At 37.9% G+C, this 18799-nt stretch overlaps 1 protein-coding gene across 1 annotated transcript in view; it reads right to left on the bottom strand.

Moving 5' to 3' along the window:
• Positions 1–17510, bottom strand: part of STK17B (serine/threonine kinase 17b) — a 30706-nt gene extending 13196 nt beyond the window's left edge. The window contains exons 1-3 of the mRNA XM_080798734.1: positions 17259–17510; positions 7362–7527; positions 1285–1497 (exon numbers count right to left, since the gene is read on the bottom strand). Coding sequence (XP_080654860.1) covers positions 1285–1497; positions 7362–7483 — 335 coding nt within the window. The 5' untranslated portion in view covers positions 7484–7527; positions 17259–17510. The remainder of the gene's footprint in view (positions 1–1284; positions 1498–7361; positions 7528–17258) is intronic.
• Positions 17511–18799: the final 1289 nt, after the last annotated feature.

Raw genomic sequence — 18799 nt, 5'->3', positions numbered from 1 at the left:
AGATATAGAAATATTTATCACAGTGTCTGACACATGGTAAATACTCAGTAAATATTAATTATTATTATAATGAGTCAACAAATTTTAATTCCAAGCCTAGCGAACATCTAGCCTTTCTGAATCTGGGACTTCTTACCCAGATTTTTAAAGGCAATTTAAAAAGTCCTTCCTAAATTAAAATTCATTTTTAGAAACATTTATCTCATACCTATAAAAATGCACATAATATATTCTTAAGTGAAAAAAAAAGAGTTACAATAGAGTACTCCTAAACTCACAATTTTATTTTAAAAAATGAGAATAATTTTAAACTACAGGAATATGCCATAAGAGTAACCGCAATTTACATATGATTTCCATCTTCTATATCCTTTAAATTTAACACAATACATAGATTTTACTTCTATAACCAGTAAAAGTATCCTAAGGGTTGTTTGTTTAAATAAAAAAAATCAAACAAATATTATGATTGCCAGCCAACCAGACTGTTTCTTCTTTTTCAGTTTGGCAAGCTCACCAATGTCTTTTGTAGGATTGCCATTTTTCCCATAAAAGAGGGATGTAGGTAGAGTTATGGAAAAATGGAAAATCAGGAGGAATTAAGAGGAGGGAAAGAACAGATAACACAAGAAGCAAACTGCAGAAGTTAGCAGAAACTAGAAGCAGTGAGTAGTAGACAAGCAGCTGCTTTGTTAAAACAAGCCACCTTGGATGTGTTTTTCAAGTAGATAGACAAAATATGTAATGATTTCAATTCTATTTACCCATCAGATAGTTTCACACAAAAACTCATCAACTTTCTATGCTATAAAGCAATGAAAATTTACTTATCGTATAACATCCCCCAAATGTTGTTGTCATTCAGTGTTTTTGTGTGTGAGCTGTTTTTTGTTTGCTTGTTTTTTTAAAGATTTTATTTATTTATTTGTGAGAGAGACAGAGCACAAGCAGGGCAGAGGAAGAGGGAGAAGCAGACTCCCCTGCTGAGCAGGGAGCCTGATGCAGGGCTTGATCCCAAGACCCTGGGATCATGACCTGAGCTGAAGGCAGACACTTAACCAACTGAGCCACCCAGGCGCCCCATGTGTGTCTGCTGTTTAGTTTTTGTGTATGTGTGAGAATATTCGAATACACAGTATGTCCTTCTAATATTTTATCAACAGAGATCTTTACAAGTTCTTGTCACACTTTTATCACTCCTGTTCTTGACATTTCAAGTCATCTTATCCACCATTTAAAATAAGTACAATAAATTTATTTAAATTTATTAAAGTGTATACTTACTATTCCAGTACCAAAATAATTTCACTGGCATTTTCATAGACTTCATGAAGATTAATTACATGAGGACAAGACTTTGCCAATTCAAGTATGGCAATTTCATGTAGAATCTCTGCTCGACAATCCTGACCTCTTCTTCTCTTTTTTAGAAATTTTGCAGCATATTCTTGGCCAGTAGATTTTGATATACACTGTCTAACCACAGCAAATTTTCCTCTGGGGAAAATGGAGATAATAGATTTTAATGTTTGCATAAAGAACAATATTAGTATAATATAGACACAGTTAAAACTTCAACTTGAGTTAATCCTTTCAAACAACTATGCCATTAGAAATTAAACTATTTTCTCTTAACCGAACCAAATACTACACGTACTTTTATAAAATTTATAGTACTATCACATAAAAATGAAAATGGCAAATTTAATAACAGGATAAGACAGAATTATATTTGTTCATCACTATTAATTCAATACATTATCATTGTAGGGGGAGATCTTCTCTGCATACCAACACCATGCCATATTCTTGATATAAATTTTTGTGTTTAAATATCATAACAATCCTATATAGTAAGTGATATTCCATTTTACAGACCCCAGAGAGTATATGTATCTTCGTCTACTTCCAAAAACTGTACCCTTAATAGAGTACCACACTCTCAAATCAAAATAGCTTCCTTCAAGAACCAAAAATTAAAATGAGTATTTGCCATTTAATTTTCTTAGCGTAATCACTTTGCCTTTCAATACCACTTTTAACAATCTTTGAAGTTTTCTATCATTAATTTAGCAGTTGTTTTTAACCAGTAAATATCTTAATATTGCCCAGTGGTCTATGAAGCCTGTAACAGATATCAAAGGTTTATGTATCCAGAAATACTTCACGATCAACTAAGAAAATTTAATAGTTATCAATAGCTACCCATTAAAGTCATGTTTATCACTTTAAGAATAAGTATGTGTTTAGCTCTTTCCAAAAGAAGTGTTTAGCATCTCAGCAAGAATTTAAAAAGATAGTGGCAAATGTGTATTCTAAGCCTATATATCCCCAAAACCTAGTTTCCCCAAAGACCTTAAGCTATTTTGAGTAAGACTATTTGAAGAAACTAATAAAGCCTACTGACCGCCAACTCAAACAAATGTACACATGCCCTTAAACAGAAAATTTACATACAATTCCAGAGGGTTTTTAGATGTCAAAGACCATCTACAAATCTTCAAAACCTGAGTCCAAGGGATCCAAAATTAAGAACCTGTATCCTAAGGCTCAAATTGCTTTGTAGATACTAACAATGAGGTATAAATAAAGGGTCTTCAGAGAGGAACTTTTGTTCCACAACCCTTCTTTCCCAGTTCTACTTCTAACACAGCATATCAGGTGCCTGACAAGGAAAACTTGGTGTTTGGGGTGGGGCTGGGGGACAAAATAAATTGCTTGATTGCATTTTACTTGCTAGTCTCAAGGGTCAGGATGACAAAGATACCTACTCTTTATTTTCCAAATTTCTTCTATATTGGTGCCAGTGAAAAGCACTGGAAACCAAGCTGAAAAAGTATAGCGACTAACACCCAAAAAAAAAAAAAAAAAAAAAAGTAACCAAGTTATAATTTGACTCTTCTACATTGACCAAAACTATATCAGCTCAATAAATTTGCATGCACAAACCTGATTCTTAGAAAGAACTTTCCTTTAAAATTTGGAATGTCTAATTTAAACCATAAGGTATTGTTTCACTGTATGGCAAAAGCAATGCAGATCAGTGTACTTCAATGAGTGCACAAAAAGATCATCAGTCTCTACTTTGTATTCAAACCACCCATATTTATAGACTTTATACTGGATAAATTGAATCAGACTAAGATTAAATGGCTCCTGAAAGGTCATATATGGAATTGGAGTGCCAAGAATTAAACTATGGAATGTGAATTCCTAGCTTTCTCTTCTAACCACAGCAAAACAATTCCTCCCTTTAAGATAGTTTTTTTTAAGAAGTACATCTCACTTCTGCCAATTCTCACTTAGATTTAGAAGTGAAAACGTGTCTAAAACAGAAAGGAAATTTTGGGTTTTATGAAGAAATTCACCTTGTAAAACTTAGTAAACAGAAACTAGTTAGCCAAGAAAACTGTCCCTCTGGAAGAAAAAAAAACAACAACCAGTTTATACTACCAACTGTGACAATTAAACTCTGCTGTGATTTTACAATTATATTTGCAAGCCAGAATTTTCTCAAGAACAATAAGCAAAATTAACTAGTAACACTGTTTATCTAAATTCTTTCATGTATTCTTATGAGGCTTTCTTAAACAGGTACACAACTCATTAATCCAGTACAAAGGTGACCAAATGATATTGGTAATTATTTACCTGTCAGTATTTATGACTAAGTAAAAGCCCCATGAGGGTAGAGATTCTCTCTGTCCCAATTACTACATTTATTATAAAATCTACACTTTGCTAACACATAACAGGAACTGAAACACCTGTTGAATGAATGCAGTTATGATGCACCTACTACAAGACCATATATCATGCTATTTTGTGTCCTGTGCTTAAAGCATTTATATTTTTTAAAGCTTTTTAAAGATTCCAATAACATTTCACATATATATTCATTAAAACAGTTAATTGTCATAATTATCAGATGACTTAGGAAGAAAAAAGTATTTGTTTCCCATTATAAAATGTTAATTGTGGTTTAGAAGTATAAAAACAATCTTTTACATACATTATGTTCCTATATCAAATTTAACAGAAATATTTAAGAAAATTAAAAACTCTTGACAATAATACTTAATTCATACCCTAAAAAGGCAAAGCTGACTAGATTTCCCAGCAGTGAAAAAGTCTAGTAGTTACCCTTCTGCATTCTAGAATAGACAATAAAATGTGAAAGGAGGAGGGCAGGGTAAACCAAAAAGGAAGCTGACGTCTATTTCTGCATCTGCCTCACCCTTCTAACCACAAGAAGTCTTAAAGAACCTTGCCTTGGTTGGGGGACGGGTGGAAAAAAACTTGCCCAACATGTTAAAAAACAGGAACAATGTTAAGTTTTTTGAGAACAGTCTAAAATAAACTGTAAACTTTTACATATTTTCTTTTAGTTTGCTAAAGGAAAATCAATTCTTATAAACTATCTTGAAATTAATTAAAAAAACAGGTGATTTAGAAAGATCAACTTGATTTATGAAGAACTTTGTAGTTCACTACATGCTTGAATTATGTTTACATACTTTAAAATGTAAAGCCTCAGGAAAAACAATATTATAATCCTAATTTTCATTTTACATTAGTATTATATATTAAGATTGGTAACAATATTAGAAGAACTTAAAGGAAGTTATTGGTCATGAAAGATCATGATTTCCAATTGATTAAGTTTTACTAATTAGAAATATTTGTATTTACCACATGACACATTAGCCCATACCAATTTAAAGAATAATGTTAGGTCTCTTTCCTAAAGATATTAGCAAACTGAATATTAGCAAACTGAATTTGTTTTAATAAGATTCTATCATGAGTTTTTGCCTTAAAATGTTAAAAAATATACCTGATTCAAGTTGATGCTTGTTATTTATGATAGTACCTCATTTATAAAATCATTTAGAATTATTAACACTGTCCTCCTCAAAGTTTAAGTTCTCCAAAACTCCCAAAGTAAAAAACATATTTTGTAGACTTTCTAGCCACACGATATCCCTATTTTGCAAAGTTAGTTTAATAAATGTATGTACGTATACCCATCAAAATAGTAATTTAGAAATATAAAAAAGAATACCCTTTAATGTGTGTACTGTTCAAAGCTTTCATAGTCAGTTACCTGTTCAAAGCAATTTCCCAATATTTTTGCAATAGAAGGAAACTTGGAAACATCTAGTCTACCCTCTCCTCTTAATGAAAAGGAAATCACACAACTAAGTATATCAAACAACTTTAGATCCAGAGTAAAGACAGGTCAACTGACTTCCAGTTTAATCTGTTTTTTATTAATATAATATATATGGTATATATTTCACATACCCGTTTTTAAAAAAGGAAAGAAAACTCCTAAGAGAATCTTAAGCTACCTCAGTAAAGCTTTACAGTAATCTAGATGTTAAAATATTGACAATAGTGTCCACTCTAGGCCTTCTTTCCACCCCCCCCCCACTCTAGGCCTTCTTAAGACAGACAATGAAAAATACAAAGTGGTCCAGAGGAAGGTAACTAGATCAAAGATGGCTGTCTGGAAATTAGGTAATAAGATGAACTTTTAAGGAAACTGGCAGTGTTTAACCATATTCAAATCTCTGAAGGATTTTCACATGGACATTACATGCAGCTACAAAAGAAGAACTACATCTATTGGGTAGATGTTAGCAGAGCAGAAAACAGAACCTTCTGTGCCTCCGAGGTACCCACAAAATGGAACAGACACATTATAAGGTAATGAGTTCCCCATCACTGCAGCATTCAAATTGAAGCTGGATAAACAGCTTGTCAGGAAAATCGCTGGAAAGACTGCTGCACAAAGAATTATAGTAGAAGACCACTGACCACCCAAATCCTTCCAATGCAAAGATTCTATAACTATTCCATGTAAGACATAAGCAACTAAAAGAAACTAATTCCTCCTGTTAAAATGCAGAGAAATAGGGGCGCCTGGGTGGCTCACTGGGTTAAGCCTCTGCCTTCAGCTCAGGTCATGATCTCAGGGTCCTGTGATCGAGCCCACATCGGGCTCTCTGCTCAGCAGGGACCCTGCTTCCCCCCCCCCCCTCTCTCTGCCTGCCTCTCTGCCTGCTTGGGATTTCTGTCAAATAAATAAATAAAATCTTTAAAAAATAAATAAAATAAAATAAAATGCAGAGAAATAATTACACATTTAGAATTAAATAATTTCTTAGAAACTGTATCTTTCAATATACCATTAAAGCACCAAATATTTTGCACATAAAATTCATTAAATAAATATGCTAGGAATTATGAAAAATGCTTTCACATTTAGTTCTTAGTTTAATGAAGTACATATTATCAACCTTATTTGCAAACAAAAGACTGCACCCAACATCTGACAAGTCTAGGACTTGTTACTGGTCCCGTGAAAGATCACCAAGAACAGAATTACTTTTCATGGTTCAGTCAGCTTTTATTTCCACACTGAGACTTTCAAATATAAAAATCAATCATACTATCTTCCTATACATCTATCAATACAAACATGGACATAGTAAACCATATTAATTTAAGATAAGCAAACATCTGTCTCCAGAACTAAAATCAAACTGAAGATTGAAACAGATCACCATCTTTCAACTCTTTGTTAAATGTCTTTAAAGTTCAAAGATGCTAAACATTTAACAAATAACTTAGTATATTTTTACAACGTGTGTATATATTTAAATGGCAATGGTCTCATAATCTCAGGTCACCCCTTGGCCTTAACACTCTAGTTAGGCCAAAACAGATCAGTATTAGTGTTAAGTACAGTGTTTTACCTACAGAACATGCATTCTTCATCATACAGAATTATATTATCAAATATGAGTTAATTCTTTTTGTTTAATTTAGGAAAAAAGAGGAGGACACTCTCATTTATATCCTAGTAATTTTTAAAAAATTTTTAACAAAAATTGATAGCATTCTACTAAATACTTCACAATTAGATTAACTAATTTAATCCTCATAACAACCATGGAAGGTGATAAAATTATCTTCATTCCCACTTCTCAGATGAGGAAATTATAGTACTAAGAAGTACAGAAATGAAATTGAAGTCACAAAGTTTGGAAATGGCAGCGCCCCAATTTGGACTTGGCAGTCTACTATTCTAAGCTCTCCGTTTCCATGCACAGCCTTCAGTGAGAACCCCAACCTCCTCTCAGGGCTCTGAATCTGGTGGGATATATCATATAAGCTCACTAACTCTCTATAGATTTGATTTCCAAATCAGTTAAGACTAGACCTTTATAATAACAGCAGAGATGATGATTTTCTTTTTAATCATTTTTTAAAACAAGTGAATTTTATAGAACTATAGACCGAGAAATCCAAAATTTAATTTAAACAGAAAACACATTATAAAATTTCCTTACCGTCCCAGCTCTTTAGATGTAAGTGTATAAAAATTATTAAAGTTTTCCATTTTCATTGGAGTTTGAGGAGTTGTAGTTAGCAAGCCTGAAATACTTCGGCAATCAAACCTTCTCCGCGACATGTTTGATGACTCCCAGATATGCTTCTTTAGTCACTTATTTTTACCTATTTGAGAAAAGAGAAGACACAGGATATAACTTAAATGCAATTAAGAAAAAAAAAAGATGTTATCTCAGGCACACAGGATGTACATTATATTTTACAGCTCCAAATATAGCTATAAGGTACAACCAAAAAAAGAAAGAAAGAAAAATAGATAGATTGATTTAAATAGCACATTCTCTCTCTGCCTGCTTCTCTATCTACTTGTGATCTCTCTGTCAAATAAATTTTTTAAAAATCTTTTAAAAAAACAAAGGGGGTGTCTGGGTGGCTCAGTGGGTTAAGCCTCTGTCTTCTGCTCAGGTAGTGATCTCAGGGTCCTGGGATGGAGTCCCACACTGGGGGGGGTCTCTGCTCAGCAGGGAGCCTGATTCCCCATCTCTCTGCCTGCTTCTCTGCCTATTTGTGATCTCTCTCTGTCAAATAAATTAAAAAAGAAAAAAAATTTAAATAGCACATTCTACCCAGAAGGAAGCACACGCATAAATTCTATTACCTCTATGGTACTTGAACAAACTTACTGATTTTATTTAAGAATAAAACTACTATAAAAATCTTTAAGCCCTCCCAAATTCTTAAAAAATAGTTATAATTTTAATACAAGGAATCATTCAATTTCATTTTTAAACTCTTGTTCTTTAAAGTTATATCTTCACATAAGATTTTAACATAGCAAGGTAATGATTATTCATTTTAAATTTAATTTTACATAGCCAAATTTGGTAATGAGTTCACATTTTGTGAGTTATGTTACTGACTTCTGAAAGACTACAAGAAATAGAACTTATTTAACAGACTACCTACATTTCAATATTAAACTCAAGCTTTCATAAGTCTTAGAGGTTTTTTTTCTTTCAATAGAACCAAGCTCTATAACTTTGTTGGATAAGCTAATGACCATATACAAAGCCTTATTCTACAATTCTATATCTTGAACTCATATTTACCTGCAATGTGATATTTACATGTATTCAGTTTTAACAGCAAAACTACCATTTCATTTAAATTGAATTCATATAATTGTAGACTATGTATTTTGTAATAGTTAGGACTTCCTGCTATGGGTATCTAACAAAAGACCCAGTATTAGTCTTCTAGCACCCTCTTTCAATAACCCCCTAGGGCTTTTGTTCTTTCTCTGCCACATTTTTCCTCGACTTATTTCCTTGACATGTACTGTTCTTTATCTTCCTAAATTCAAATGACAACTATATTCAATTTAATAAGCAATGTGATAACAATTTACTGTTTTCAGTTTCTATATCTTCTTGGTTTTATTCTTAAGTCGACAATTTTTTTCCCCTAAATTTGCTGATCTTTGGAGAAACGAAGACCTAACTAGTTTTGGTGTACATTTCTAGCGGTCTAAGGGTTGCAGTGTAGCGTTCTGAAAAATGACATTTGGACGGAATCACAGCTGGGTCTGAATCCCATTTATCCATCACACCAGCTATGAGATCTTAACTAAATTATTTAACTTCACTACTGTTATGGACCAATTGTGTCCCTCCTCTCAAAATTCACATGTTGAAGTTCTAGACCCCAATACCTCAAAATGTATCTGTATTTGGAGTTAGGGCCTTCAAAGCAGTGATTAAGTTAAAAATGAGGTCATTAGGGTGGGCCCAAATCCAACAGGACTGGTGTCCTTACAAAAAGTCATTAGGCCACAGAAACATACAGAAGGAAAACCAGGTGAAGACACAGGGAGGAGAAGGACATCTGCAAGCCATAGAGAAAGGCCTTAGAAGAAACCACTCCCGCCAACAGCATGATCTCAAATTGCTACTCTCCAGAATTATGGAAAAATGAATTTCTGTTGTTTAAGTCACCTGATCTGCAGTACTTTGTCATGGCTGTGTAGGAAACAAATACAGTTACTTTAAAAAAAAAAGAAAGGAAAGAAATATTTCAGATGTACATGAAAGGATACAAATATCCTAATAAACACTTGCTTTTTCAATCTTATTGCTTTGTCATATTTCATTTAAATTAAAAATAAATAAAACAACACAGACACAGCTAAGTTGGTCCCTTTTTTCCACACTGTTTATATTCCCACTAGCACTAGGAGGGAGAGCTTATCATTTCTTTGCCAACATTTGTCCCATGCAGGCTTTTAACTTTGGCTATTCTACTGTGATGAAGGGAAATGAAACTTTGTGATTTACTTTGCATTTCTCTAATTACTACTGAAGAAAGCTTCAATTCTGCTTCCTCTAAAGTATGGATTATAATAGAATCTATCTCACACAGCTCTACGGATTAAGATTAAAACACGATGTACTCATGCAGAATGACACTGGTACAGTGCTAATCATGAGAGCACATCATGACTTCTCAGTAAGTGAATATTGTTAATATTCTACCCAAAGATACTCTCTACACCGTCCTGACTGTTGGTAAGAAGTTGTACTGTTTCCATATACAAAACTCTCACCACAGGTTAGCTTAAACTCAACTCTTAAAATTCTGCCCTTTTTTGTTGTGTTTTGATAAACTATTTGTGTACTTTCTTAGATCTGATGGCATGCAATTACAATGGTCATATATTCCTCAGAAAAATCAAAATAATTACCAATTTCTATGTTCAATCTACTTTTTTCCAGGTCATCTTTGGGTTTTGACAATTTTTTTCCATGCCTGCTTATGATTGCATTTGTATTATACATACATATATACAGAAACAAGGGATGTACCTATATCATGGATACAAATTGGTCTACATTCCCAACACTGTCCATCAATCAGGCCTTGGGAAATAAAAGAAATACATGTCAAGTTCAATCATAGCGACAGAGTACAAGCTCTTGATTCTGAGATGTTCACTTCATCTAGATTCTAGAATCTAAGATCTTTATCTCGTGCTGTAAAATATCAGCTACAAAGTGATCTATTCATAAGAACTCTAACAGAACTAATTTTTTGAGTATTTTCTGCTCTCAAGTTCCCAAAGAGTCAATATGGATCTCAGATGTAGTGAAAGATTTATGCTCAGTGAAATAGGTTTTATAATAATGAAAAAAACAAACTTGTTCAATAAATGAACCCCAAAGTCCAAAAAGTGTTTAAATATACCTAAATAATAGGATACTATATACTCAGAAAACATGCTTTCAAAGACTGTTTTTAACTCCTATATTATTAAGTGAAAAAAGGAAGACAGAAAAAGTATATACACTATGATAATTTTGTGACAAAAATATAAAAACAAATAGAAGAAAAGACTGTAAAACTAGGACAAAATGTTAACAGTAGTTATCTTTGACTGGGGGATTATGGCAATACTTATACTTTCCTGGTATTTAAAGTATCTACACTAAGTAGGTACTACTTTACTAATAGGCAAATAATTAGCAAATACCCTTGGATAAAAAAGATGGCTGTGAATATATATGGCTATACGCAGAAACTTACCCAGTTGCAACAGGAAAATACATCTCTTTACACATTAAGGCTTTACTTGGCTATAGGTTCAAGAGCCATTATTGCTCAATTTTTTTTAAGGCCTCAGAGTTTTCTCTGCATTTATATAGAGCAGATGGCATTCACTATCCAAGTAATATGTCAGTTCTAATGCAGAGACCATATAAGCATTCAGGGTAAACACCAAACAAGAATTTAATACTGGATAGAAAAGACAATTTAACAAATTCTGAATTAATGTTATAGTTACAATTCTATATAATGAATAACAATTTGTAACTTTAAAATATACACCTTTATTATGAGTATCGCTTGTGAGAATCTAGACTTATCCTGGGACCCCCTTCCCTCCCAAAATCTAAAATGTGATATCCAAATATACTTATAAATATTGTTTTGTAATACCTATTATCCGGTTATGTTAGAATTAAAAAGAGCTGGCCTTTAAAGTATTGATAAGATAATAGTAAAACAAATAGGGCCTTGTTAAATCAAGCTACTTGAGAGTATTTCCTAACACTGGACATTGTCTTGTGTTTAATTTTTTACCCTAACAAATTTTCTTCCCCTCACATGTACTGTTGGTCATCATAATGCTGAATATACCCAGAGGCATTTTTATGACTCTAAATGTAGCTGAAAACAGCAGTGGGCAATCAGCAGTTCTTTTAAATACATGTTAATACAAAAATCATTTTTTGAATTGTCATACATTTTACTCTAGCTGGGAATATGGTGAAATACCAGCTACATCTCAGAATAAAGAGCGAGCAAATTTCTGAAAACAGAACATTACACTTACCTACTTACTGTTAAAATAACGGTATTACAGACTGCTTAAGGCATGCCTATAGCATCCTGTAAGTTTATTTTCCTTCTATTTACTGAACCCAAACAAGTTGCCACAGCGTAGATATTTTTCCATTTCTTCTCCTTTGGCCAATTTTACTTATAATGGAGCATGAATGTTACACTTTGTCCAAACCCTCCACAAACATCTGGCTGCCTGTCCCATAAGGTTTAACCCTTGGGTACATGAAGGTTATCAGTCAACTCTCTCCTCTGTGTATCTTCCTGAATTTCCAAACAATTTCTCTTTAACTCCAACAATTCCAGACCTTTTGTTTTCTACTACAATTCACATAACTGATTCTAAATTACCAATATGTCTCAATCTATTTGAAATTCATTTCATAACACTTTATTAGGCTATACTAATAAAATCTTAAGGGACTTAGTAGGTAAATGTGTTTGTGTGTATGTATAGAGGTACATAATTATAGACACAATCAGGCACTAGAAACAGTAAGAGGGTACTAGAAGGCAAGATAAAATTAAGCTTCTAAGTATACAGTACCTCAAACTTATTCTCAAATATTTTTCTTTTGTTAATTCCCATCACAATAATTACAATAAGAATTCAGATATGGATCAGTGAAGGAAGTAACAGAGGAAATGTTAGGCTTGATGTGGACCTTAATTTACTTGAAGGGAGACAGCACTGTGATGTGATTTGTAAGACACAACAGTCCCTGTAAAACCTTTAAATAGCTCTATTTAAAAAATATTCATCACAATATTCATTTTGAAGTTATCATAAAAATGTTTTACAGAAATAGGATATAGCATATACAATATATGAAAACATCTAGAGAATTAAATTGTCTGCTTTGATCGCTTCATTAGCTACCTAGTATCTATAAACTAAAGCCCTTACTGCATGACATACAAAAGGTTTTGAGGCCAGGTACATACCAGTTTCATTTCCTGCCACATTCTTTTTTTTTTTTTTCCCCCTCTACATCTCTGTTCTACTTTTCTGCCTGAAATGTTCTTTCTACTTTTCCTTAAATGGCTAAGTCTTCTCATACACCCTTCATATGTCAGCATAGAAGGTCACCTCACCCAGGAAGCTTTGCCTAAAACCCACAGGTTGGTTTAAATGCCTCTCCTTTACCTTTCAAATGGGAGGAACAGGACAACCCTCAACATACTTCTTTACTTCAACATGTAACATGTTAGACTACAATTCTCTTTAGTGTCTAAAGGGCAACAACATTTGCTTTTGTGTCTAAATTCCTAACAGGGTATCTGGTACCCGGTAGGAATTTTTTTTAATGTTTCATGAACTGAGTTATAAGAATTATGAAATACAGCAACAAGAGTTTTTAGGTGAATCTCGTATCTTCCAAGGGTTCAGCAAAACTTGAGGTTCATCTTGAAATTACAGTATTGGAGCTTCAAGCGCCTTAGTCTCTGCTTAATATTTGGCTAAATAAAATAAGAAATGTTCTCAATTGCTATTAGAGAATTTCAGTTCTAAATGGGATAGCCATAAAGGCTAGACATATGGATAACAATATTTTATCATATATTATAACGTAATACCAACAGACCATTTGTTTTGCATTTACCTGTCTTTCCAGACTACGTGACCACCAGTTCTCATATGTGAATAACAACTTCAGCTAAAAATATCAGTATTTTAAAAGCTATCTCATTCAAGAAATTCAGATATTTGTCCTGCTAAGGACTAACAAATCTACATGATCATGAAGTAAATTCAAAAAGCAATAGCAAATGAAGAAAGGCACAAGACTGGGGAACCTGGGTGGCTCAGATGGTTAAGCATCTGCCTTCATCTCAGGTCATGATCCCAGGGTCCTGGGGTCCAGTTCCCAGCTCAGTGGGGAGTCGGCCTGCTTCTCCCTCTGCCTCTCTCCCCTGCTCATGCTCTCTCTCAAATGAATTAATAAAGTCTTAAAAAAAAAAAAAAAGAAAGGCACAAGATTATAGGGAAGCAACTCCTTTGTATGTCAGCATTTTATAGCTACCAAGTTTTCCCTAGGAAACAGAGGAACTGGAGATTTATCTGGCATCCCTCAACATAAGGAACGAACTTTCTGCTAGTGTGGCAGAAGAATCCATTTTTAGTCATTGAACAGAAATAAAAGTATTAGTGCAGAGATAAGGATGAAGATGATTTTCAATTTCCAGGAAGAGAGTATATTCCTTCTACTAACTGTATTCTAAAACAGGTTTTGTCTGTTTATTTGCTTCTAAAGATTGAATAGGAAGTCAAGAATTTAATTATTTGAAAATCACAAAAGGAAGCCTGCTAATTAACTCTAGCCCAACCAGTCCGTATATACAACCCAAGGGCTGAAGCTCCAGGTAACAACCCCAGGCCTGATTCTATGTCTTCCTTCAGAAGGAAAATTAAACCCTGTAGTTGTGAACCAGGATAGGAAGATGTTGAAAAACAGAAATATAGTGGACCAACAAACACACAGTGCTCGTCATTCATCAGATGGAAAATTAAGTTTCTATTGTAAAATAAAGTACTGTTTACTGACTGCACTGCTGAAGTACTGTTTGTTCAGTAGCCATTACAATGTAAAATGGGATATGATCTTTTAAGGATTTAAAGATGAAATTACCATCTCACTGATAATATCAAAATTTTTAAATGCTTTAAGTATGACTATGCCTTCTTTGGGTGAAGAAGTTGCAAAGGGTCAGGGATGCACCAAAATACACATATAAATATTAGAAGAAACTGATTAATTTAGATGTTTAAAGTGGCATTGAAGTTCAAGGTTAAATGTTATTGGAAAAAATGATAAATCAAAATTTTTTTAAAATTTAACTAAATAGGTCTTGTGCTCGCTTCGGCAACACATATACTAACTAACTAGGTCTTGAAAACTGCAGCATCACCACATACATTAAAAAATCTGTAACTTAATTTATAAGCAAATTTGTTAATTGAAAGTCAAAGAAATCTCCTTTGAAAATAATCTATCATAGAATATAAACTACTTAAAAATAAAATCATAGAATTTTGTCATCAATATGGTGGCAAACTAAAGCAACTGAAATACTTAAAGTTTTCCCAAGGGGAAAGGAAGTACATAAATGACTGTTAATGTTTCCCACAGAACGCAAAAGAATTCTTAAAAAAAAAAAAAAAAGGATCAAAATTCTTTAAAAGCAGTAAATCTAAGAGCACTGTTCTTAGCTGCAAATTTTGTATACAGGAAATATGCACTACAATATATTACACATGCAATTTTGAGACAATTTTAGGATTTAGTGAAAGTGTTAGGAATTGATTTCCTTGATTCTTGGATTTTAAATTAGGTCTCTTGAGTACAACAAATTTTTGATAAGGATGGTCTCTCATAATAATCAAACAGAGTCAAAACAAAGTTTTTAAAATATGTACAAGTGTTTACTTAACACCAGTAAAGCACTGCCAACGCAAGCTTAAAAATAAAATTGTTTGATTAGAAACATGCCATAAAATGCTTGTGTCTTGGGGTGCTTGGGTGGCTCAGTGGGTTGGGCCGCTGCCTTCGGCTTGGGTCACGGTGTCAGGGTCGTGGGATCGAGCCCCACTTCAGGCTCTCTGCTCAGCGGGGCGCCTGCCCTCCCCCCCCCACCCCACCCCGCCCCTGCCTGCAGCTCTGCCTACTTGTGATCTCGTTCTGTGTCAAATGGATAAATAAAATCTTTAAAAAAAAATGCTTGTGTCTTCTTCAGATTTGTTATTAATGTGCTGCCACGGTGATCCATTAGTCAAGGTCTGACTTTCCTAGAAACTGATTCTGTCTTAACCAAATTGGAATTCACTGCTCAGAGTACAAGAGCAACTACAGCCACTCTGTCCACACACACAAAAGAAACACTTTAAAATTATTACACAAGTTTTACTTTTAACACTTAAATATATTGCCATGTAAATATATTTCCCTTCAATTTTAGACCCATAATTTAGTAAATGATCTAAAATGCATACTACGTATCTCAAAAATAAAACTTTTAATAACTCCACTTACTAGAGCGTCAGAAAATTTTTTAAAAATGAAACATCTCACAGAAGGATGGATGGGGAAGAGAGGTCTCAAATGAGGGCACTGTTGCTATGGACCAACTTTTTCAAAAATAAAAAGTTCTACGGTGATGTTATTTAATAAAAACAGTAGAGGTAGTTGAAAACTACTTCTGGACAGTTCCCTGTACACCCATAAAACAGTATATTAATGAGAAAAAAAAGGTGTACTATCTTGTCCTTTAATAAGCCCGCGCCGGTGGGCTGCTCCCGCGCGGTCGCGGACGCCGGCCCCGCTCGCCCCGTGCCCGCGGCCCACCCCGCGCTGCGCGCCCGCGTCTCTGAGACGACGCTTAAAGGGGCCGCGCCAGCGAACGTCACGGGGGCTCCGCGCCGCACGGGTCCCGGGGGTGAACACGACGCCGGCCAAGCCGTGACTGCGATACACACACCTAATAATCAGGAACTTGGGCCAGCATGGGGCTGTATTTTTTAAGTGTATTTTTCCTTCTTAATTTTAATTTGCAAGTCTGGGTCTGAGCGTCTCCCGGCCCATCACCGACCGGGGAGAGCAGCCGCCCGCGGCCGCCGGCACGCAGTCCCCGCCGGCCTCGCCTCCACTTATCCCTCTCGGGGAACCCACCCGGAGCGCCTTCCCCGCAGGACGACAAAGAGCCGCGCGAACTTGCTCACAGTCACCACGGAGCCGTGTCGTTTCAGGGTGGCTCGTGCGCACGGAGGGGCTTTACGCGGCGTCAAAACAACACCGGATCGCTGAAAATTACCGAAAGAACTGAAATTCGTCCTCTCTCTTCGGGGGCTTTACGGCGCTGTTCCCAAGCGGCGACGGCACATGCCCCACAGGACGAGCCCAAACTTTGTGGGGACGGAAGGCAGCCGCGAGCGGGACGCGTCCACCAGTCCAGACGGGAACGCGTCCCGTGGCCGCACCACAGCTGTGCACAGGGAGGGTCAGGAAGGACCACACCGACGCGACGTGGAAAGGGGCGCGGGCCAGCCACGGGCGACGGGAGCCCCGCGGGACGCGACCGGGGAGAGGCCGGGCCGGGGGCGACGGCGCACACGCAGGCACACGCACACACACACACACACACACGGACACGCGGCCCCACTGAGGGGAGCTGCGAGGACCACCACACGCCCCAGCGCCGAACCCCAGGGAAGCAGCGAGGCAGCACTGCAGCCGGGCAGCGGCGGGGAGCCGGGGCAGCCGGGCCACCTGACGGGCGGCGGAGCCCGAGTCCACTCCATCAGGCCGGGGATCGGGGTTCTGAGGACACCCCGAATCCGCCCACGCTGCCGGCATCCCTCCTCCGGACCGCTCCCGCGTTAGGGGGTGGGGGGTCTCCGGACCCAAGAGAAAGGGGGCGGGCTCAGGGATTCAGAGTCGCGGCCCCGAGCCCACCCACCAGCCGCGGCAGGACCGCGGTCGCGCGAAACGAAAGACACTGACCGCTCGGGCCGCAGCAGGTCCTCTCGGGGCTGCCCCCTCCAAGGGGGCTCCCGTCCCGCCCTGCGCCGGTGGCCACCACACGACTCGTTCTCCAGCTCTAGCCCAGTGAGGCGCCAGGTAGCTCCGAGCGTGGCAGGACCCACTTTTACTCTTCTGGACAACGGCCAACAGCGTGACCTGTTCCCCTGTGAGGTGGCTCCCGGCGACCGCAGGGCAGACGCCGACCGGGGCTTACTTACAGTTGAGGTTTGAAAACTGCAGCCGCGTTGCGGGGCCGTGCTGTGAGCCAGACCCCACCCCCGAGGCCGGGAGAGCCAATCCGAGCGCGCGCAGAGGGCGGGGCTGTCACGTGACGGCCGGGGCGGGGCGCCGGCCGCGGCGCGTGCTGAGGGGCGGGCCTGGGGGGGCGGTGCCCAGAGCCGTGAGAGGGTGTGGCCCGTGCGGCCGGAGGCCGGGCGCCGCGGCGGAGCAGGTGGGGGGCCCAGGGGTAACGGCGGCGAGGGAGGGGTGAGACGGGCGCTCGCCGCCGGGGTGCAGCGTCCGGCTGTAACTTCGACGGGGTGCGCCGTGCCCTGCTTCAGGGCGGTCAGCCCGCGAGGCGTGAATATGTGCGCGCTGGAAAGAGGAAGAACTAGAGTTAGTCGCAGCGGCTCACTCCTTCCCAGACTTCTGGACCCCGCAGAGACGGGCTTTCTGACCCTCCCCAGTCACCTGCCCTATGACGTGACACCAGCCCGAGAGCGGAGACCCCGTTCGCTTCAGCCTGGCCAACATCAGCACCCCTTGGGGGTTATGGAGCCCGAGCCCCGCGACTGCAGTTCGCTCGAGGAGGCGGAGGGCGTCCTGAGGCCGGGCTGAAGGCCGCGTAAGGCGAGGCTGAAGAGGGCGAGTGGCTGGTTTTCCGTGCAGGGCGCTAAAGCGAGAGATGAAAGCCCGCAGCAACCGCTCAGGAGCCGTCGTCCCTTGAAGAGAATGAAAAGGTTGCAAGTTCTGTGCAAGACACGGTTGAATTTTTTAAAAATATGTATAATCTAGGATTGGTTGCAAAGTATATTGACAGTAATTGTAGAAGATGACTAGGAAAATATATGGGGAGAGAAATAGTTCTCTTTCAAAAGACTAACGTTCGGGCAATATTGATTTACTTATTTAAGATTTCTTTTTTCTAGAGAGAGAAAGTGTGTGCGCGTGAGAAGGGGCAGAAGGAGACGGGAAGAGAATTCTCAAGCAGATCCCCGCGGAGGGCTGACCCCCAACAGGGGACTCATCCAAGGACCCTGAGATCATGACCTGAGACAGAATCAAGATCAGCTGCTTAACCAGCTGAGCTGCCCAGGGGCCCCCAGTCAACATTTAAAGAGGAGGTTTTCTCGTTCTATCCCAGTAAGCCAAGCAAATTCCCATGAAGCCATCTGTTAACTCTTCCATACTGTATTTTTCTAAGATAAATGCATAAAATGCCTTATAATCATTTAATGAAGTCTGCTTGTTTTTACTTAACTGATTCATCCCAATTTAATGTGTCACTTGGAGAATACTGC

The sequence above is a fragment of the Martes martes genome (assembly GCF_963455335.1).
Source record: "Martes martes genome assembly, chromosome: 3".
NCBI lineage: Eukaryota > Metazoa > Chordata > Mammalia > Carnivora > Mustelidae > Martes > Martes martes.
The sequence above is the reverse complement of the archived record's forward strand: the minus strand, read 5'-3'. Positions and strand labels throughout refer to the sequence as shown.